The following is a 23,017-nucleotide window of genomic DNA, read 5'->3' on the forward strand; positions in this document are numbered from 1 at the left end:
GTCCATGCTAATTTTACTTTTGTCTGTAACTTTCTAGGCCTTATTCTAGAAAGGACTGCACATGAAAACTTATATCTGCAAAAAACCTTGTTAATAAATAAAAATAAATTGTTACAGGGTTCATACCGGGATAGTTCTGTATTCTTGTTGTAGCTTTTAAAAATCTTTCCCTAGTTACTATCAAATTTATATAAGGAACAAGGTCTGCTGCATAGAATACTGGACCGGGATTGAAGACACCTGCAGTGTTCTGTTGGCTCTGTCAGTCACTGAATTCAAGCAAATCGTTTTTGTCTTAATGTGCTTGTATTTAAGATGCTGTATGGAAAGGAGGAGCTTTTATGCCTTTTATATGTTATTAAGTTGTGTGAGAGTTGTTTGTTCTTGTTATGGTTTGGTTAGGTGAACCAGCTTGGTTGTAGAATTCTGAAGGGAGTCATAGTTCCATTGCAGACAAGGTTTTGCATGTGTATAGACCACGGAAGAAAGTACAGAGAGAGAAAAGAGAGTAAGAGGCTAGGAGTAGCTGAAGACCAGAGGAAGTAAAGCAACTTTTCGTAAGATTATATAGATTTAACATCAGAACAGCAGAGTTCACTTGCAAGATATATATGCTCTCTAAGGTTATTCCAGGTAGCGTTAGTTTAGTCGGGACCTAGACGGAGATAATAATAAAACATACACAGAGTGATTAAGGAAATTATTCTGGTCGTTTAGCTTGTCATATGTGCTTTTTAAGAAAATAATGTGTTTTATTAGCCTAAAGAAAAAAGGCTGCTTGAAGCATTACTAATGAACAAATCAGTAATGCGTATTGCTGCTATTGCATGAGTAATTAAATCTCTCTAAATCCTTGCAACTCTGTAGTCTGTTATTACAAACTTGAAATAAATTTGAAGACTCAGTGGCCGAGTGGGAGTGCAACATTAAAACTGCATTGAATTCGGGAAACTGGAGCATCTTGAAAGAAACAGCCAGCTTCCAGTGATTTGTCTGATTGATAACTTTACTTACAAACCTTCAGGAAAAACTACTGTTTCATGATATTTTAATTCTGGCTGAAGTTTTTGAGCTAATGACTATTACTAATTAGCTAAAGGTTGTGGTTGAGTGAATTTCTATTCTCCTGGTTTTGTCTTCTGGGGTAGAAGTTCACTCTGCTGCTTATTTCACTTAACAGTGAAATTGAATTACCTATAGTAATTTTTGCTTTATTGAATTTTTTATAGCTGCTTTGCTGGGAGTCATGTTGAATTGTGTGGAGTGACACGAGAGTTTTAAAATACTTCTGCAAGTTCAGATATTAGTCTAATTTTCATATTTATACAATTTTTTTACCAGCTTCTCTCTCTAAACAGGATATCAGCTTGAGAGAAACCTCAGGGTTCCAGTTTTTAGTAACTTTGTTCTTGAGTTGTGAAAGAAATGCCTTGGTTAACAGTAGAGTAACTTCCTTGAAGAGAAGTAATATAGTGCTGACCTGCTGTTTTTGTAAGAGGTTTTCTGGTGGTGATAGCTAAATATTTTGCATTTTAGTAAGGTAAGATTTCCAGCTGTCATTTGAAGTAGAAAACAGCAAATTTGTTATTTTAAGAGCAATATTAACCTGTCTTACCTGTTCATTTTGTAAACTTTTTTATTTTTTAAATAAGCAGTAGCATTTTTAAGCAACATACTTAATCATGAAAGTGGAGATACTATAGGGCAACAGACATCACAAATGTTTTTATGGAAAAAGAAGGAAGACAAGAGTTGTTTTCCTGGTGGTCTTACAACATCAACTGAATGCACTGAAATGCTAAAATGTATATTCTCTCATGTGAATTGTTACTGTGTTCTGTTACTCCTGCTTCTGATCTCAATTTCATAAATACATAGAATTTCATGTACCAGCACTTTGGTTAAAAATTAGATGCAGGAAAAAAGCATTTGAAACAATTTCCTTTGTAGGTCTGCCATATTTTCTTTGCTGCAATGTTGGTATCTTTTCTGCTGGTTAAGTCATGGAGCTTGCAAATTCAACTTTTCAGAACTCTTTGCGATTACTGAGCCTCTTGTGGCTGACACATATTGTACACTTTTACACAGTTATTAATGAAGACATTGACTATATGTGACTTCCTACTGAATTTGTGATAACATCTTTTTCTTTTTATGAAAAGAGCTGTTGAAGAGATTATATAGTTAGGCAATAGTTATGTTTGGTTTTAAGCCCTTCGTGAGGCTATTTTAAGCTTTTCTAAAAGGTAGTAATTACCTCCTTGAATCACAGACCAAGTATAGAAAACTTCAATAGTAAGCATTCAGAGAAGACCTTCATACAAATTAAAGGCATTAATAAAACAAAGTAAAGTATATCGTGTGGTCATTAACTAGTTAAATGTTTATATACAGCTGGATTATTAACTTTGAAAGTATAAATAGCTGGAGAAATACCATAGCCTTCAAATGGGCAGTGGTTATTGGATCTTTGGAATTCATAATTCATCTCCTTTTCCCTCCTCAACTGAAAGATGCAATGTATGCCTAAGAATAAATTGTGTATTAATTAAAATTAACCCTATATGGTTGCACTAAAGGAGTGGCCATGGGGCTGCTTGGTGCTGCACTAGCATTCCAGCTGGTGTGAAGAGCACTGAACATGTTACCAGGGTGGTCTCACTGGTGGCCCCACATGGGGGGTGATTCCTTTTGGTGGCTGCCTGTGCCCTAGAGGGGGCTGGCAACACCTGCTGGGGCATGCTGCTGTCTGTGTCTGCACACTTGAGAAGTCGGGGAGCTGGAGGCAAGTTAATTTTAATGTATGCACACATAACTTGGTGCTCAGGCTTCCAAGCCGTTGCCATCTTGCTTGGGAAGGGAGTTCAAACACAGGCAAATAGTTGTTAGTAACAGGTAGTTTGAACTGCTCTAAAAGTTGAGTAAATCAAAGACATCAGGAGGGGCAGGAAGGAGACAGATCAGAATAGTCGAGAGCATATATCTGGTCTTCCCGTTACTTTGCATCCTCTGTTGCACTGTTAAGCCCTGCGTATATTCTAGGTGATAGAAGGATTAGTAGATATAGTGAGACACAAGTAGTAGAAAGCTTACAGATTTTACGTGCCAAAAGGCCAGAAGGTAAATGTTTCAGTGAGTTTAAAATGTGTGCAGCCTTTGTGATTCGTTTTTGGTTTTTAATTCCATTTATGTTTCCTTAAATCTGAGAAAGTGTTATAAGTGTGATGATGGTAATCAGTGATGTGTGATCTGTTGCTTGTGTACAAAGTAAAAGATACAGCTTTTGATAAATAGCATCCGTGTGAAAATTCTCATGGGACTGAACAAAAACAGAGTGTAACTGTCTCTTCTTTGAAGTTACAGCTAGACAAGTATTTCTCCCCAGGACCTCTCGGGCCCTGTAGCAGTCCATTCAGGCAATCCCTGTGTGTAATAGACTTGAGGTAAAAGGAGGAGAGCGAGGTGTTTGTCAGTGGCTTTGCTTTAGTACGCTGGTTAAGATCTGCAGTTTTAAATTGAAAAACTTAAATCATACTAATGTCTTCAATGATAAAAAGAAATGTAACAGAACAGTCTTAAACCTGATGTCAGTGATGCTGAAATTACACCAATGGTTGGGGAGTACTGTAAAGTATGAACTGAAGTGATGCCTACATTTTTGAGGTGTACATGTGGTGCCTTCTGCATCGGCGCTCATGTTTTCTCTTGGCTTCTCCACACTTTGGTGATCCATGATGTTCTAGGCTGGTTACTGTGCAACATCTGCCTCTCTCATACCAAGCTTGAAGGGAGCAGTAATTTCTTTGTCATTTTCAGGCTACTGTTCTGGTAGGATTCTGTTTGTTTTGAGGGTTAATATGCTGAATGATATAAACATGGGATACTGTGGCATGGGTCAGTAGGGAATTTCTGCAAAAATGTTGGAAGTACCCATCATATCTGTTGAAGTACCTGGATTGGCTTCCACACTTGAAGTTGCAAAGAGTAAGGGTGGTAAGAAAGACTTGCATCTGAGTTAGCTAAAATGTAGCCTCTGAACTGTGCCTTCCTGGTGTTTTCTTGTTATACTTAAGTGGATCTAACAATGGGCAACTACGGAAAGGGGCAACCCCGCTTCCTCTCTTATGCCAGATGTAGAAATTTTGTGGTAGCGGAGTGAGTTGATTGCTTACTTGTATTTTTTTGAAGGCTGGCCCACCAAAAATGAATTTTTTGCATTGAGAACAATCAGATCCAGATTGTCCTGCAACCATACAGTGAATGGGTTAATTAGAAGGACAAAAAGGTGAGAATGCCAGGAAGGGATGAGGAGAAAAACCAGTAAAACATGCAGTCTCAGTGGCAATATGCGGTTGTAGTGCAGTTTGTGTTATGCAGACTAGCCTTTGAGTCAGCCACACAGGTTTCACTGTCAAGATGCTGCTGCTGCTGTCGTTCTCCTAAAAAGTACTGCTGGTACAAACCCCATCAATTCTGTTTTTTACAAACTGCTACTTGTGCTGGCAATAGTAGTACTTCAAATTTTGTTCGTTATATGCAGCATTGTTTATCGTTAATTTTAAATGTGAAAATATTTACTTAAATTCCTTGTTATTAGATGCTGATTTGTAATTTCAAAATTATAAAAAATTACCATATTTCTAAGTTATGTGATGTGTGTACATTTGTCTTATTTCAGATAAGGTTAAAAAAAAAAAGTGGTAGAGGACTAAACTTTAGTTCAAACACCAGTTTTAAAGAAACTTGAAATTTAGTTCAAAATCTAGTCTGGGCAGTAACAAACTAAACTGGTAAAAAAATTTCTCATGGCAGTTTATATTCATCATTTTTTAAGTATAAATGGAATTATAACTATATTGGTAGCTGGATAACCTAGTTTGGTCAAATTCTTACTAAAATAATGTAAATTTTGCCATTGTTAATGGCAGCTGGGCATTTGAAATTAGCGAAGCAGTATTTCACTCCTCTAAATTCAGACAGTCTATAAATATCTTATATCTTTAAATTTACTAAATCTCATCAATGCTTGAAGGTGTTTTTAACAGTTGTAAGCCCCTTCTAATATTGAAATTTTTGAAGACACAATGTTTTGGGGTGGAGGGGCTGCAGGTTACAAGTGAGCTGTACTTACCCTTACCTGGTACAACTACACAACAAACTGATACCAGAAATTGTTTTATTTGTCAGGTTTTATTTTGTCAGGAATGCTCTGGGCTCCCGTATATTAATTTAAATGGAAGTGGTGGCTACATGCTGCATAATGAAGTGCTTGATTTTGGTTACTTTTATGCATCTTTAATATTGAGTCTTGACTTCCTGAAGCAGTTTCCTGAGTAATGCTATGAAATAACAGTGCTTATGTCTTGAAGATAAAATTTACTTCCTCAATTACCAAGACACCTATTGAACCACGATCTGCAAAACTTGTCAACTATTAGGGCTTATTAATTAAATTTTTAAGTCATGTTACGTGTAGTGAAGAACCACTTCCTAAATGCCCTCTATACGGAGATGCTTTTTTACAAGTCCGCTATATGTAATAGGAACCCTTTCAGAAAAGCCTATGTATGAAGCCACTTTCAGACCTTCTTACAATTCTGTAAGCTGATGAAGTTTTGTTGTGTGGTGAATGTAGTATGCTGTGACTATTCTTCACAGTGTTTGTTGGTTTTGCTGCTGGGTCGTGCTTTTTCCTCTTTCCATCTTGCCTTTTTTTTTTGTAACTTACAAGTTGTACATCTTCCATCTTATATTACGTGTTTGTTTTAAGAATGTGGGGAATGTTCAGATTACTGAGAATTTGAGGTGTTGCATATGCAGCTGAACCCCTAGTGCAGGTGCTGCACCTGCTAATTCTGCAGTCCATTAACAATTGTTTCTCATAGTTCAGTTTTTGCTCTCTTGACAGGACTGATGTTCTTGCTTCTTGTAACAAAGTTCATATCGTTAATAATGTGCAGCCCTGTGAGTGGATCAGCTAATTGAACTCCTCCAGCTACTGGTTTTTGAAATGTTGTTCTTGTGTTACGGTGAACATAAATGTTTTATAGGAACAGCTGTACTGGTTCAGACAAAGGCTTTGTCAAATCTGGTACTTGTCTGCAACAGCATCTGTAAGTGAGCTTTTAAGGACAAAAAAGAATAGGGAGAGCGTATGTGATATCTCTCCTGAATAGTCCTTCAGCCTCACACCGTTTACAGTCTAGGGTATTCCTGAACCTGTTGTGGTTTGTCTAGTTGGAAACTCTCCAGGGATCTCATGTTCAATTCCCTTTGAAACCCATCTAATTTTTGTTGGGTGTTTTTTTTGAGTCATCACTATCTTTTGGCAAGGAATTTCTAGTAGCTGTTGTGTAAAGTATTGTACATAGTTCTTATTAATATTGAAAAAAAAAACCCCAACTGACAAACATTGAACAGTTAATCTCTATCCATGGAGAGGCATGTCGTCTTTGGTATTGTAGGTCCAAGGTTGCATGTTATGTATGATATAAATGCAAACAATTAATTTAGTGAAGCAGCGTGACTTTGGTTTTTTCTGTGATTTGCTCTTTAGACTACTGCTGGGTTTGAGTTTCATGAAGTATCTAACATGCTACTTAGGAAATAGATCCTGGGATTAATAGTCAGCTCAGAACTCATTGTTCTATGTATTCATAGCATGAGGTTATTATTCCCCCTGTGTCTTATTTCAAGTTTACCGATACTGAATTTTGTTTGCCTTTTTATTGCCCAGTCTGGTTTCATAAGGTCCTTCTTTGTATTTGCTGTCCCTGATAGCTTGCTGTCATTTGGTAGCTTCTTAACTTTGTCACCCATGTTATCTTCCAGGTTGCTTACAAATTTGTTAAGCAGTGCAAGTCCCAATGCAGAAACCTAAGAATTGTACTGCTGACTCCCTTGGTGTCATCTTGGTTATACCTCCCTTCTTTTTCATTGCTAACCTAAGTGAATGAGGCTTATATGGTAGCTCATGAATCCTTTGAGTAATTCCATTAAGCTTTTATACAGATTAGCAGCTTCAGATTTTCATTTGGATAAGTGTTATGAAAATAAGCTTGCAGATTTACAAGAGAAAAAATCCTGCAGTAACACCCACACACTGGTTTCTGCCTCCTCTGTGTGTTCTCTGACTTGACTTGAGTTATGCTAGAACTATAGCATAAGCCCAGCCTTGTTAGACACCAGTCAACTTTAAAACATATATCCATTACAAATGAGATTCTGTTACTCTTGGACTTCCCAATAATACTTATTAAAAAAGGAAGTTCTATGTATATCTAAAAGTTAATTCACAGGTCTGCCTTTATGCTTCAGTCTGCTTTTAGTGTTCCTTGCTTTGATTCCAGCCAGGTGTTTTAATCTGTTTCTCATGGCATGGCACTGCTTCTGAAGCTTTTTGGCAGAAGTTGTCCAGACTGAGATGGAGGCAGAGGTTTGTTTATAGTATAGGCATTATCTTTTTTGTTTGTTTGTTTTGTGATAGTATTTCAGGGCCTAGGTCATGAATCAAGTCCCTGGTCTGCTGTTTGTTGTACAATAACATCAAACATCACCAAGCATAAAAAAGCTGTCCTTGCTTTGAAGACTGTGCAGCCAAATTTCTTAGGTTATTGATGAATGTGATTAAAAAATAACAAATTCTTTTACTTCTGAATTCACATGTCTTTTAAATGCCATGTGAAATTTATTAAGGACACAGATGCCATTGTTTGCTGGACTTTAAATAGGCTTTGTTTCTGGGCTTTGACAGTGCCCTCCCCAGTGTGTGGCTGCTTAGTTTGTATGTTAAGGATTTGTTTAGATTTTTCACTGAAAGAAACAAAAGAAATGATGGTAAAATTGCTGATTCCTCTGTAATATACAAGAACAATTTTGGACTTCTGTTAACATCATATTATGTGACCATGCTTTTGATTATCTGTCTTCTAGAGGGGACTGAAATTTACTGAAGTGAATATGTGATTTCAGTATTCTATTGAGCAAACTTGATAAAATTTTAACTGTGATTTCTACTAATTAAGATTTGCATATTTTTCTACATGTAATTGTCAGGGAGAGGAAGGATTGTTTGCTTATAAGACAACCAATCTGGGAAAAAATAACTACTTCTAAAAAACTTTGTCCTGGTTAAAAAATGTGGACACACATCCACATTATAACAAAAAAAAAAAAAAAAAAAAAAAAAAAGAATTCTATGATCTTTCTTTTTTTTTTTTCCTCTGTGCATTGATAAATTGTCATACATTGTCAAAGACCATAGCAGGGAAAAAAACTTTTTGAAAATGAGAGGTGGTAATTGTAAACTGTGTAATGTACTGGCATATTTCTAAGAGTAATAGAGGAAACTTTGTATAAAACAGTCGCCATAACTATTGTGTGAGAATTTGTTTTGTCTAATTGCTAACATATAGCAGCAGGCAGAGTGAAGCACTGGAAATACACGTTATCCCTTTTGGGAATGGAAGGAAGCAAAAAGGTAGCATCTGTAGCTTTTTCCAAGAGATTGGCTTCTCTGTAGTAGAGGTATCAAAATGTGTTCTAGAGTAACTGTGGGGCTTGAGAGTTTTTATTTGCAGATTATACAAACAAATAAATAAATAAATCAATACATCAGTTTTCAACTTCCTCCAATATGTAGAACTTGTGATTTTTCTTTTCCACTGAGAGTGTAGACCCCAGTGTAGTGAATTTAAGCCTGCAGACAGTTTGCTTCCTTTTAAGTTACCTTTTTATGATCTCCAAGAACAATTCTGCGAACCTTAAGTTTACCTAAAAAGGATAATAGTAAGGGATATGGTTTTTACTCTCCTATTACAATATTTTCTGTTACTTCAAGAGCTGATAGTAGGTATATCTTTAAGAAAGCTTGAAAGTTGTTAAAGCATTAAATCTACTTATTTTTTGTCAGTTACAAAAAAAATGTTCAGAACCTTGTTGTGTGGATGCATAATTTTCAGAGGCCTTTTGGTGCTGATAATACAGATGAGGTTACCTTAGATTAATTCACGGGGTTTTGTGGTTTGCCTTTGGTCAATGGTTTCCAAGATTAGAAACAACTGGAAAAAAGGCCTTCCTTTTAAGCCCCTTAAAAGAAACTTCTTTTTTTATATGAAGGGGAATTACAGAGAAAAAAATCTGTTGAAGTTGAAATATCTTGCCTGGCATGGGCTTTTAGTCAATCTACTCTTTCTGTTGATAATCTGATAAGAACAGTTATATATGCTAGCTCTTTCTTGGTGGGCTTGTGTCAAGCTTCATTGAAGAGTGACTTAATTACATCCTTTTAGTGCGCTTACTGGTAATCTTTGTGTAATTTTACACTATCATGCTGTAGTTGTGTAGATAATACGGTTACAAGAACATTTGTGTGACTCTTGTGATTGTACTACCAAAACTTTTTTTTTCTTTTGTAAATTATTTTATGTATTTGATGTGACAATACTTGTATTCCATTTCACTTAAGGAGAAGACCAGGATTATTTAATTTTCAGAAGAGGTCACTTACCCTGCAAAAACTACTCTGTTGCAGGGAATGCCCTGGAGTGTTCCAGCTTCAGTTTCTGTACATTGAACCTTCTTTTTGTTTCTTGCTATAGATTATTTAACATTGTTGCTTTTCCTTAGCTAGACGTCAGGAGACTAAAACTCCATTATTTTCATCTGCTGTCTATTTTATGTCAAAAGAATGTTTAGTGACTATCACACTTGAGTAGAATATTGAGAAAGTGTATCTATTCTGAGATGGTCTAAATTGTAAAAATCTGAGTATTGTGTTCTCATTCCTTTACAAGACACTTCAGTAAATTGGCTCTTGTGCCTCTAGTGGTTAGGCTGTTGACAGGTTATCAAAAAGTGACCTTGCTGTGGTCATTGATTAGTATTACAAAAACTGAGATTACTTAAAAGGAAAAATTCTACAAGGGAGTAAGTAGAAATTATTTTGAAAGAATTTAATGTATTTTTTACTTTAGGATTTTTAAGTGATCTTATTTTGTAGTTCCCATTGTAAGGCATGTCCTCCATCATATTTTTTAGCTGGAAATGGAGAATTCTTTCCAACTTGGTGGTTAAAATAACTAGCATTGCACTAATTACTTAGGCTGTATTGTAGTCTCCCTGTTCAGATTAGCCATGGTCATTGTGAGGGTGGAGAAAGTTATATTAAACAAGACAGTGTGAAAAAGATTAAAAAGGAATGATAATTTATTTTTCAGAAAATGTTATCTCTAAAATCAAACTTCTCATCTGTTGGCAGAAATGTTCACCCTTTGAGTGACTTGTATTAATTTAATATGGAAGGCCACTCCCTAGTACTGGGATGGGAAAATAATCAGTTTGCATGACATTTTGTTAATTCTGATTCATAATGGAAATATGTTTTAAGACTTTCTGTAAAATGAAGTACTTGAGATGGTCTTAAAATGAGAAGTCTCAGATATTATTTCAGAATTTTTTTCAGCTTTCCAGTCTTCATATCACTTATGTATTTTGAAACTTCTTTAAAAAAGTTAAAGTAGGTAATTGAATATGGTATTTGAAAAAGCTGGACTGTAATATTTGAAGATCATAGAAATGTCATTGTTTTCTCATTTCTTAATTCCTATGATAACCTGTCTCTCTCTTGCTGTTTCTCCCTTCTCATCTAAAAAAGGCAAGACGCGCTTTAACTGGTCAGCCAAAGTCAATCAGGTTTTGTCAGCATAGGTCTTAAGAACTGAATATCTCAGATGCCTCATGAAAATAAGTGTTAAGGTAGAAGAGAGGGGCCACGTTATCACCTCATTCAGGGACAGGCTGAAGCGGAACTTCAGTTCTTACTAGGTGCTAAGGATCTAAACCATGTGTCTAAGTAAGTTCTGATTGAAGTCACTCAGTATCCAGAAGCCCTTTGCTTTGCTGTATCATAGAATCTGAATGGTTTGGGTTGGGAGGAACCTTTAAAGATCACCTAGTCCAAACACCCTACTATGGGCAGGGGCATCTTTCACTAGATCAGGTTGCTCAAAGCCCTGTCCAGTGTGACCTTGAACACTTCAAACAGGTCATCTGCAACTCCTCTGGACAAGCTGTTCCAGTGTCTCACACCGTCATTGTAAAAAATGTCTTCTTTCTCTGCAATCTAAATCTACTGCCTTTCAGTTTAAAACTATTGTCCCTTGTCCTGTTGCTACAGGCCTTTGTAAAAAGTTTTGTCCCCATCTTTTTTATAAGTTCCCTTTAAGTACTGGAAAGCCACAGTGTCTCTCCAGAGCCTTCTGTTCTTCAGGTTGAACAACCCCTTCTCTCTCAACTGTTCTTCATAGAAGAGGTGTTCCATCCCTCTGATTATTTTTGTGGCCCTCCACTGGATCTGCTCTAACAGGTCCATGTGTTCCTTGCACTGAGGACCCCAGGGCTGAACGCAGTACTCCAGGTGGGGTCTCACCAGAGCAGAGTGAAGGGGGAGAATCACCTCCCTGGACCTGCTGGCCACGCTTCTTTTGATGCAACCCAGGGTGCTGTTGACTTTCTGGGCTGCAGGTGCACACTGCTGGGCCATGTTGAGCTTCTCATCCACCAACACTCCCAAGTGTTTCTCCTCAGGGCTGCCCTCAATCCATTCTCTGCCCAGGTTGTATTTGTGCTTGGGATTGCCCTGACCCACGCACAGGACCTTGCACTTGGCCTTGCTGAACTTCATGAGGTTTGCATGGGCCCATCTCTCAAGCCTGTCAAGGTCCCTCTGGATGGCAGCCCTTCTCTCCAGCGTGTTGACTACTGCACCACTCAACTTGGTGTTGTTGGAAAACTTGCTGAGAGCGCGCTCAATCCTGCTGTCTTATGTTGCTGGCAAAGATGTTGAATAGCACTGGTCCCAGTGCTGACCCCTGAGGAATGCCACTTCTTACCAGTCTCCACTTGGACATCGAGCCGCTGACCACAACTCTGAGTGTAACCATCCAGCCAATTCCTTATCCACCAAGTGGTCCCTCCATCAAATCCATGTCTCCAGTTTGGAGACAGGGATGTCATGTGCGGCAGTGTCAAATGCTTTGCACAAATCCAGACAGATGACATCAGCTCTCTCTCTTCATCTGTTAACACTGTGACCCCATCATAGAAGGCCACCAATTTTGTCAGGCTTTATTTGTCCTTAGTGAAGCAATGTTGGCTGTCATGGATCATCTCCTTATATCCCATGTGTCTTAGCATAGTTTCTAGGAGGAAACATGATCTTCTTGTTCCATGCCAGGTACAGAGGTGAGACTGACTGGCCTGTGATTCCCTGGGTCTTCCTTTTTCCCCCTTTTATAAAAATGAGGGTTATGTTTCCCCTTTTCCAGTCAGTGGGAATTTCACTGGACTCCCACAACTTATGAAATATGGTGGATGGTGGCTTAGCAACTTTGCCTGGAGTTTCCTCAGGACCTGCGCATGTGTCTCATCAGGTCCCATGGACTTGTGCACCTTCAGGTTCCTTAGACATTCTCAAACCTGATCTCCTGCAGTGGGCAGTTCTTCATTCTCCCAGTCTCTGCCTTTGCCTTCTGCAACTTGGATGGTGTGGCTGGAGCACTTGCTGGTGAAGACTGAGGCACAGAAGTTGTGGAGTATCTTACACTTCTCCATGTCCTGGATAACCAGGTCTCCTGCTTCTTTCTGGAGAGAGCCCATGTTTTTCCTAGTCTTCCTTTATCACTGACAAATGTATAGAAGCTTTTCTTGTTTTCCTTGATGTCCCTGGCCAGATGTAATTCTACTGAGGCTTTAGCTTTCCTAATGTGATCCCTGGCTGCTGGGACAACTTCTCAATATTCCTCCCAGGCTGCCTGTCGTTGCTTCCACCCTGTGTAGGCTTCCTTTTTGTGTATGAGTTTGTCCAGGAGCTCCTTGTTCATCCATGCAGGCCTCCTGGTGTTTTTGCCTGCTGCCGCCTTTGTTTGGGATTCATCGTTCTTGAGCTTGGAGGAGGTATCCTTGAATATTAACCAGCTTTCTTAGGCCCCTCTTCCCTCCATCCTTCTGTCCCATGGTACTCTACTAGACAGATCCCTGAAGAGGCCAAGGTCTACTCTCCTGAAGTCCAGGGTAGCAAGCTTGCTGTACAACCTCCTTGATGCCTAAGGGTCTTGAACTCCACCGTTTCATGGCCACTGCAGCCAAGGCTGCCCTTGAGCTTCACGTTCCTCAGCAGCCCCTGCTTGTTGGTGAGAACAAGGTGCAGCACTGCACCTCTCTTTGTTGGCTCCTCTAGCACTTGGAGAAGGAACCTCCTGGATTGCTTATGCCCTGCTGTGTTGTTCCTCCAACAGGGTGATTGATGTCCCCCATGAGGACCAGGGCTTGTGAACGTGAGGATGCTCCTGTCTGTCTATAGAGGGCCTCATCTGCTTGGTCTTCCTGGTCAGGTAGCCTATGGCAGACCCCCACTATGATGTCACTTGTCCTTGTCCTCCCCTTGATCTTGACCTATAAGCTCTTGGTTGGCTCCTGATCCACCCCAGGTGGAGCTGCACGCACTCCAGCTGGTCATTGACATAGGGGGTGACACTGCCTCCTTGTCTCCTATGCCTGTATCCTTCCATCCCAACACTTCGGTTATGGGAACCATCCTACTGTCTCTCTGTGGTATCAGTAAGATACCCATCCTGCAGGCATGTGCATGTCTCTAACTCTTGTTTATTCCCCATGCTACATGTGTTTGCACAGAAGCATTTAAGTTGGGCCCCCAATGAAGCTGACCTACCCACTGGAGTGGCTGGAATTCCTTTGTGCTGCGTGGGCTTCAGGTGCTTTCCTGCTGAGCAGTGATCCTTCTCCTGGCTCTGTGCATCTGTTCCTGGCACACAGCATATAGTTCAGATAGTTGTAGTAGGTGGTGTCTGTTTTGAGTGTGTTGGCCATCTTGCAGTGGGGTTGAAACAAAAGAGTAGATTTTGTTTAGATCCTTTAGTCTTTGTTTTCTTTCATTGAAGGGATATTTCCTGCTAGGATTTGAGCTTTGTTTTCTCTTGCTGAGAAGCTGGAGAGGACAGAAGGCCTACACAAATGCCAGACTGACATGTGGTTGTTTGGCAGACCAGTTCAAAAATGCCTTTTTTGGACTGCATTCTTCTGGGTTAGAGGGCAGAATGCCTACATGTGTGGTGCTTGCACCTTCTCCTCCTTACTTAGCAAGATAGATTTGGGATTGTGGATGGTGCAAGTCTTAGGATGGTTTGTCTGTTTTAGGGTATGGTTTAGGTAAGTTCTCAGGTAAGACTGGTGTATGCTTTCTGTGAAGAGGGTTAAATGTTAATTCTGGCACTGATAAATTCTATTCTGCTCAAATTTTGGAAGTTATTCCAGAGATTTTTATTTTTGTGAGGACAGATTTTGGATGACAAAATACTTTGTTGTCCTGAGAAAACAAACAACCCCAAACCCCACGCCTGAAGATAGCAACTATTTTGTGGTAGGATTTATGAGACTTCGGGCCAGGTAAATTTTGTAAGTGAGTTCTTTTATAAAGAAGACACCTTTTTCTATTCCAAAACCAGAAATCACTGCAAAACAATAGGATTATATTGTGCTTTAGTGATACAAAATATACGGTCAGTCGTTATGCAAACTAACATAGATTGATTGATTGTTTCTCAAAGTGGATTTTTTTCAGCTGATAATGAAAGTAACAGAATCCCAGCTTTCCCATAAAGCTAAATCAAGCATATATTTCAATCAACGGATTAGTTGTGAAGTCTTTAATGAGTTTCTCTTCCTGTATTAAAAAGTACCTTTTCTAAGTACCTTTAAACTTGGAATTACTCCTGTTACCTTTCAAAATGACACTGAATAGGTATACTATATATGTGGAGTAAGCAGTATGTAAATGACTGCTCTCTACATTGGGTGGTTTTTTTCACTGTTTAATATTACTCATTTATGGATACATATTATCACAACTTATCATTTTTTCCTCTTTATAGGTCCTGCTGGGGACTTGCATCTGGCCTCAATGTGAAATTAAGGTAGAAAAACACATCTACATATGTGTTTGCTGTTAGGATTTAGTTTATTCACTGGTCATGCCTGAAGAGTGATGTTCGTCTCTAGACGGCTAACTGCCAGGAAACATAAATGATTGTCCTAGAAGTCAAGCCTCTCTCCTATTTACTGGAGTGAAAATCACCTCCAGATATCGACGGAATATCAACTACAGAAAATGCTTCACGTTATAAGGATGCCAACCACCTAGATTCATGCGCCCTATCTGTACAGTTGTTGTGGATGGTTTGCCATCTGAAAGCTCCTCAAGCTCTTATCCAGGCCCTGTATCTGTTTCTGAAATGTCTCTGCTACATGCTTTGGGTCCAGTGCAGACCTGGCTGGGACAAGAGCTAGAGAAGTGTGGCATTGATGCCATGATTTATACTCGGTATGTCCTCAGTCTTCTGCTGCATGATAGCTATGACTACGACCTGCAGGAACAGGTATTTACATATTTTAGATGTTGTCCAGTGAAAGTGAGTTTTTGTATCGGTTATGTTTTGTGTATTTATCCATGGGTATGGCTCAGATGGGGGGGTGGTTGTCTTTCAGTGTGTGGGTGGAAGGGGGGTATAAACCACATTGGAATTAAATTTGCTGGGTGTACTGACATTAATGTAGTTAGTTTGCTGTATGAGCAATTAAATTAAAATTTTCATGTTGCTACAATTGATTTCAGAGCTAACAGCACTGGCATGTTCTGTATCGTAAATGCAGACCATCAGTACTCATGATTACAAGGTTATTTGAGTATTGGAACATTAGTAAACTAATGTAATTCCTATAAACTGTGTCAAATTGGCCTGCTTCTCCCCATCACTTCTCATGGACTTAATCTTCTGCTGTTTTCAGTAAAGAATAAAAAAAGCCCCACCCTTTTTCTTTTTTGTTTTGTTAATAATATAATGCAATAGTGTATTTTAAATACTCATCTCTTCTAAAAGAACGTTCATGCTAAATCCTGATAAAAGACATGCAAAAGAGTTGTGGAACAGTGAGTTGCTATACATGACTGAAGCTCAAAAAGGGCAGGGGAAATAAAGTTGAAGCTATGTATCAGATAGGCACAACACTTACTGTTTCCGTGTGCCTTTATTGCTGTGGATTTTATATGTCACTGCAATGTACTTTTCAGTCCTGATTTCACCTTATTTGTGTTTTTGTTTTTTTCTTTCTTTTAATTACTCTGCATCATCAACCTGTATCAAAATACTTTTAGTAATGGAGGTTTCTGGATATAGGACTCGGGGAAGTTCTGGTGTTTTCAAGAAGGGATGAGGTTGCTGCTGACCATAGACTTCATCTTATAAGGTGGCTGTGATTTACAGTGGGAAGAAAGGAAAGCAAATAGCACTTATTTGATGGCTTAATTATTAGTTCTTTTTTGTTGCTGCTGTTTTGATTATACTTCATACATTGCTACCCATATATACTTCACACATTGGTTCAGAACTTCCACTTGTTTCTAGTGTACTTTTTTTAAAAAAACAGCAAGAGCAGGGCAGAGTATTGTGGGATAGATGTAAATGCAGTTGAAGCAGAAAAAAGTTCATGTCAGATGCTGCCAGTTTCTGAACTCTTAGCAACCATAACTGTGCATAAAAGCTTTCATGCTTCTGTTGTACAAAACAGAAAACTTTATGCCCAACACTATTTTTTGTTTTTAAGTTTACCTGGCAGCAGTGAAAGTCACCAGGAACAACCTCATGATTAATAAAAATAATAATAAATAAAAACGCCACCACTGTAAGTATTCTTTGGTACCTTAATAGTGAACTTACTTAGGCCTTGATTGGATGAGAATAGCTGTATTTTAGAAGGGGACAGAATAAAGTTCCAAAACCTGTTTGAGAGGAGGACGTGGGGCAAGAACAGGAAAAAGAAACCAAGTGAACCCACACCAGAATTTGAGGCGCTTCATAGATAGCTCTGTGGCCTTGGAGAAAAATTAAATGTTTCTTTTCAGTCCATTTTAGAGCATAGTCATAACTGAAGTCACTACTGTGATGATTTGACTGAAGTGCCAAAATTAGGTTTCTTTTTATCAGGCTTTGCAAGAAGCAAAGTAACTATATTATGAAAACCTCATTCAGTTTATTTCTCATTTTGATACCTTAACTGGGTGCTTTGTGGGTTGATAGCAGAGCTTTAAGGAATGTGTCTGTTCTTTTTCCAAGTTGATTATCTGAACCTAATGAGCCAAAGAGAATACCACATGCTGACAGGGTAGCCAAAACCTGTGATGCTGAGCGGGTGCTGTAGTACAAACGTACAGAATGTCTTCTGAACAACATTGAAATTTGAAGAAGCTGGATGTTTTCCACCTCTTCCAATTTGATCCTGCTTATAACATACTTTTATTGCAATTATTCACTTCAATAATTGTGTTCTGAGTGTTGAGACCTAATATCAATTTAATTTTGTGATGATATTCTGTAATAATGATTGGATGCATGTGTTATGAAATACACTGCGACCTAATTCCTTTTTCAAATAGCTTACTCTTACAAGACTGCAAATACAAATTTCTTACACAGATAATTGATGAAATCTTAAAACACATGTGCTTGTTATTCTGTTTATTTATTTTATTGCCTACTGGTTATTTGTATGACCTGGTATTTTAAAATTAATTTTGGTTTAAGTCATTCAGAAACAAGAGAATCTGTACTCTAAAGCATATGTTTGCATATAAGCAGTTTCAATCCAGTTTTGGTGGTAGGTACATTAAGACAAAGGAGCAAAAAAAGTACTATGGTGTTGTCTACAAATAGAAGTCAGGGAAGAGTACAGCAATTAAACATCTAAATGATAAATAATTTAAGAGTAAAATACTGAGAGTTGCTGAGCTCCCTTAATTCAGATTAATGGCCATGGAAGAGTTGGTTCTTGGCATCTCAGGAATTTTTTCTCCCATATGATTCCTTTGATTCTTGAGACAGGTGACAGAATTTCCAGGGAAGGAACTGTTCTCTATAGTGGGTTTATTGCAGTGATTTTTCACCAACTTAGACGACAGCTACAAAGAGGATGGAGGCTTTCTCTTCACAAGGAGCCACATGGAGAAGACAAAGGACAATGGGTAGAAGTTGCACTGGTACACTTCTAATCTCAATGTGCGAGAGGTTTTTTTTTTTCTTTTCTTTAATAGTAGGAACACTTACTTGCTGGAACAACCTCCTCAGGAACGTGGTAAATTCCCTATTGCTGGAGGTTTTCAAGATGCAGTAGAACGTGGTGCTAGATAATGTTATCTAGGCTCCGTTTTCCTTGAAAGGGTGAACCAGATGATTCCCCAACCAGGCCCTTTCCTACCTGGGCTGTTCTAAGATTCTTTGCTTCTAGAACTCTGTTTCTGCAGGGAGTGATTAGCCATCATTTCTTCCCAAAAATACAGCAATGACTTTTGTTTTGAACAGGTTAGATGAAATGTATGGTCTTTGAACGCCCAGAATGGGATTACACATATGAACAATACTAAATGAATTGCAATGTGGTTTTTTTGGGGGTAGGTGTGGTGAAGAGGATAAATTTAGGCAGTCTTAATCTTACAGCTACTGTAAAAATAGTCTTCATTAGAAATGTTGTAAACTGAAGTTAAGACTGACATTAAGACCTTTCCACCTTAGAATGTTGATGACAGTATTAGCACTGGTTTAGTTGCTTCAGGTAGCTTCCTTCCATGCTTTCTTTATTATATAGTTTTCTGGTGTCATCAACTGTAGCAAGGAGATGGAACTCTGAAGTCCTGGAGTGAGGTTCTGTCCGGTAAGTACAGAATGATGTAAAATAAAAAATGAGTGAAAAATCATCCCCAACCTTACTAGGCATACCTAGTTATTTAAAATGTTACTGTGTTTATCAGTCGCTTCAGCTTACGTTTAAAATAGGTATCTCAAAAGAATACAGAAGTCTTGATTAACTAGGTCTTCAGGGTTATTTTTGAGAATAAGCAGGATATTCCCATCTGATTTGTTAGTAATATATAAATATGTTAGAATATTATTTATGTATTTATATTTTACTACTGCAGACTTCTGTGTGTTTGGTCCCTTGACCTCTTTTCAGTATTACCTGTCTCTGTATAGTGAGGTAGTTTGATATGTGGAAAGAAGAGAAAATGTGTTTGGGGTAATTTTTTTGTTTTGTTTTGTTTTTTCATTTTGTTTTGAGTTTTTGGTATGAGTGTTTTTCTGGAGTCTTTTTTGTTGTGGTTTGTTGAGGTTTTGTTACTGTTCCATGCCTTGCCCAATTAGAGTGGTCTCTGTTGGGTATCATATGGATGCAGGCTCAATATCGGAAAATGATAGACCAATAAGTTGTGAGTTTTCAAAGAGTTGATAGGGGCTTCTTGCAGGTACTTGTGTGGAGGCCTGTGGAGGAAGACACAGTGCAGAAAACCGGTGAAAGTAAAACCCTAATACACTGCAAACAAATTTTACTGGAATGTTTGCAGTTTTTATTCTGACTTATTGGCTTAAACTGAAAAAATTATTAAAATAATGGGAAAATTGATAAGCAGGTATGTTTTGCCAAGCCATGTTTCAAAGTACTAGGAAGCTTTCAAGAAAAGAATCTTGAAAGAAAAGTATGAATTGTACTGTGGCCAAGACCTTCCAGAGCTGCGGTGGTTATATATGTTGTAAGCATTTACTAAGAATTACTGTAAGACCTGCTAAATATACACATCTTCAATGTCTTTAAAAAATACTCAAATACTGAAGTTAATTATCATTGGCATTTATAGCACAATTCTTATGCAAGTTATACTTTTAGAAATAAGTCTAAAAGCTTGAGATGTAAAAGTTCTTAAGCAGGCCTTTGTTCTTAGTGTGTGCACTTTTTTTTTATTTCCCTTCTCTTCCCTTCCCCCTCGCCTTGCCTTTTTTTTTTTTTTTTTTTTTTTTTTGTGGCAATGATATTGCTGGTGGGAGGGTTTAAGAGGGCAGAAGCGAGGAAGCTTTTTGGGATTTTTCCACATTGACTGATGGAGGAGAGAATACAAAGGCAATATGAATTGCATTTGCACATTTTCCTTGATTACTGTGACAGCAGGATGTTCATAGAAATAGCTTGGGGGCTTTGTAGCTAGTTAGTTTAGGTTTGTCGTATCAGGATACAAGTAAGGGCTTCAGTGGTACATTTACATGCACACACAAACAAGGGTGTTTCTTGCTTACAGTTGTATTGGAGAACAAGATTCTGAAGTTGATGTACACATAAATTAGATGTCTGCGTGGTCAAAATTACTACAGGAATCTGTGGGACCGTATTATGTAACATATTCATTATTGGGGGGTGGTGTATGCTTGTTATTTTTTTAAGATTTGAGGCTTATCAGTGGTCTCTGTTCAAAATATTTGGAAACCACTCCATTTTGTTCTGAGGTAGATGGCCTGTTAGATGCTTTTGGTGTGTTAAGGAAAACCTCATAAAATGGGTATGGATTTAAAGACTGGGATGGTAACTGAAGCACAGAATATTTCTGTTAAGTATATATGCTTTTTTCATGTGCATTTTATGACTGATTTTTCTTATTTTGGAGTAAAAGGTAAATTTAGGAGAAAACCCCGTGAAATTACTGACAAATTTCTAACTTTCAGGGACCCACAGAATTGCTGTTGGGGGAGATTTGAACATTGTGAGACAGCTCTTTGACTTCAGATTAGATCAGGCTGTCTCGCTTTTAGTTTCCTAATGTTAAACTAGCCAGGTGCTTTTAAGCTTTCTTACTTTTATTTAAATTCTAATTAAAAGTATATTTGTAGAGACGTGTTCTCAAACCAGTTTGTTATATAGTAAGTACTACATTAAGATTGTGTACCCTGTGAGAAGTGGAGGGCGTCACCTTAAAATATATTTTGCCTAAAATATTATTTCGTTGATCTTTGTTTGTACAGTATTAAAATCAGTGTTCTGTGTTGTATTTTTTATATGCTATTTGTAAGCATAGCTGTTTCCGAATATAACAAGTTCATGTTATATTTGCCTATAGACTGTTCTCCCTTTTGGTGAGACAGAGCCTTTATTAAAAAACAACCCCAAAACCCAAACCCAACAGCTCAACACTCTGTAAGATAAAGGCTTTGTTTGTAAGCCTTTGGTCATGCAGCGTGAACGTCTAAATGCATTTGTTACGCATACTTTCCATATCAAGTGTCTTGTGTTGCTTTTGATCTACTTCTTTCAACTAATTTTTAGAAGTTGGCATTTTTTTCTGACCCTCAAAAGTAAATATCCTAAAGAAACTTTTTTACAAGATAGTATTTTCTTAGCTCTCAGAATGAGGTAGCTGTTGTACTGCAAATTGTGTTCTTCTGTGACTAGCATAAGTTTTTTTCTTTTTGTAGACTGATTTGAAATACTTCCATTCAGGTAATGTTTTGCATGGAGGGGTTGAAAAAGTCTTCAGAAGGATAGCTATGTTATGCTGACTCTCTGATCATAGTTTTTATTCTTGCTTTTCCATCATTAGCACATACATATTTGAAGTCCAAAATGTAGTTTTCCTCTTTTCTATGAAGAGGAGAACGGAGTGGTGAAAAAAACACTTCAGGCCATGTAAGATAAATTTGAGGTCTTTACTCTGTGGTTTTATCTCCACAAATGCTTTTGGTCTATCACTCTGAACTGATATGGGGTTATCATTGCCAACTGTTCTGTATTTGCTTAACGTGTGCCGGTGAAATGGGACACCTTTTGTGGCAGTACTTGTGATGCACCTGCTAGGTTCAAAGATCTAGTCTAATGTGGGGCTTCGATTCTCACTGCCATCCCATGTTAACCCAGTAGAGGGACCTGATGTATAGATTTATATTTTAGTAATAGCTATTCAGTTTTTCACATGCATGTTTTAGGGGGAAGAGGATGTGTTTTGTTGTGTTTGTTCTGAAGTGGAAAATCTCCTCCATAACCTCAAGATAGGAGGAGAAATGAGGATTTGGTCCCCTGTATTACACTAACCGAGTATTAAATGTTAATCTGGCCAGTATGCCTAATTAACTACAGATGACAATGCAGGTTTTAGTATAATTCCAACGGCTCTTTTATCATCCCTAAGAAATAACTGTGGATCATTCAAACCCATTTTTTTAATGTATTATTTTTTGTTAATTTTATTAATTTAATGCATTAATAAAGAAGAAAAGTTAGGGTAGGGTAATGCTGTATGACTGCTGCACACAAGTGTCGTTAAGTTGCAAAGTTCACCAGTAACATGTAGAAGTATATTTCCTGAATACAGAATATTTTCAGCTTAGTTTGTGTTACTGCTTATTAAGCAGTGTAACATTCCTGTAGTAACAATTTTTAAGGTTTTTCTGACCTTGTTTTTTTAATCATTACCCAGATTAAGTATGCAAAGTTCAAGTTGTGGAAACTGTTGTAGGAAGAATAGTTAGGTAGGAAAGGGAACTGTGATACCAAGACTTCTGTCTGTACTTTTTAGAATGGTTAACTTTAAGTTCTTAGAGTATTCAAATGTGTACATGTTTGCAGGGTTAGGAATAAACCCTCTTTTTCTCATGCATAAATGTGAAAACTGAAGAAATTTATCATATTTAGGAAACAGTACTATATCCTCAAGTTAATATGCCCATAAAGCTTATTTATTAATAGAAAATATTTTAAGTTTTGTAAAAGCTCAGATAAGTTTAAAAGTTTGTAGAGGAGAACTTAGATGTGGTCCTTGCTCGCCCTCCCCGCCCCCCGAGTGACTATCTGAGGACTATATAACTCATGCTGTCATATTTAAAGTTTGGAAAATAAATTTTTTGTATACAACATGAACTGGGTGAGAAAAATTGGGGGCATATGGATTCCTCTTCAGTTAAGCAGTGGAGGGTGGCTGCAATGGCTTTTCTGTAAAGGCATGTGCCTCAAAAAGCTCCCAGATACTCTCTCTGAACTGCTGCATGTGCGGCAGGGTAGGGCCTCATGTTTTAGGTCTTGGAGCAGACTTGTGATTCCCTCAGTGTAATGGGCTTTGTCCTGTGAAAGCACCTGTAGT

At 38.0% G+C, this 23,017-nt stretch overlaps 1 protein-coding gene across 6 annotated transcripts in view; it reads left to right on the forward strand.

Moving 5' to 3' along the window:
- Positions 1 to 23,017, forward strand: part of KIAA0232 (KIAA0232 ortholog) — a 72,463-nt gene that overhangs the window by 4,921 nt on the left and 44,525 nt on the right. For 3 of the 6 annotated variants that reach the window (XM_056337965.1, XM_056337952.1, XM_056337958.1), the window contains exon 2: positions 14,949 to 15,452. The exons of 1 other annotated variant lie outside the window; for it this stretch is intronic. In XM_056337965.1, coding sequence (XP_056193940.1) covers positions 15,222 to 15,452 — 231 coding nt within the window. In that variant the 5' untranslated portion in view covers positions 14,949 to 15,221. Of the gene's footprint in view, positions 1 to 14,948; positions 15,453 to 18,711; positions 18,778 to 23,017 lie in introns of those variants that run through there. 2 more of the 6 variants (XM_056337993.1, XM_056337974.1) reach the window with 2 other exon arrangements.

This window comes from Falco biarmicus, chromosome 1 (assembly GCF_023638135.1).
Source record: "Falco biarmicus isolate bFalBia1 chromosome 1, bFalBia1.pri, whole genome shotgun sequence".
In the NCBI taxonomy this organism is placed as follows: Eukaryota; Metazoa; Chordata; class Aves; order Falconiformes; family Falconidae; genus Falco; species Falco biarmicus.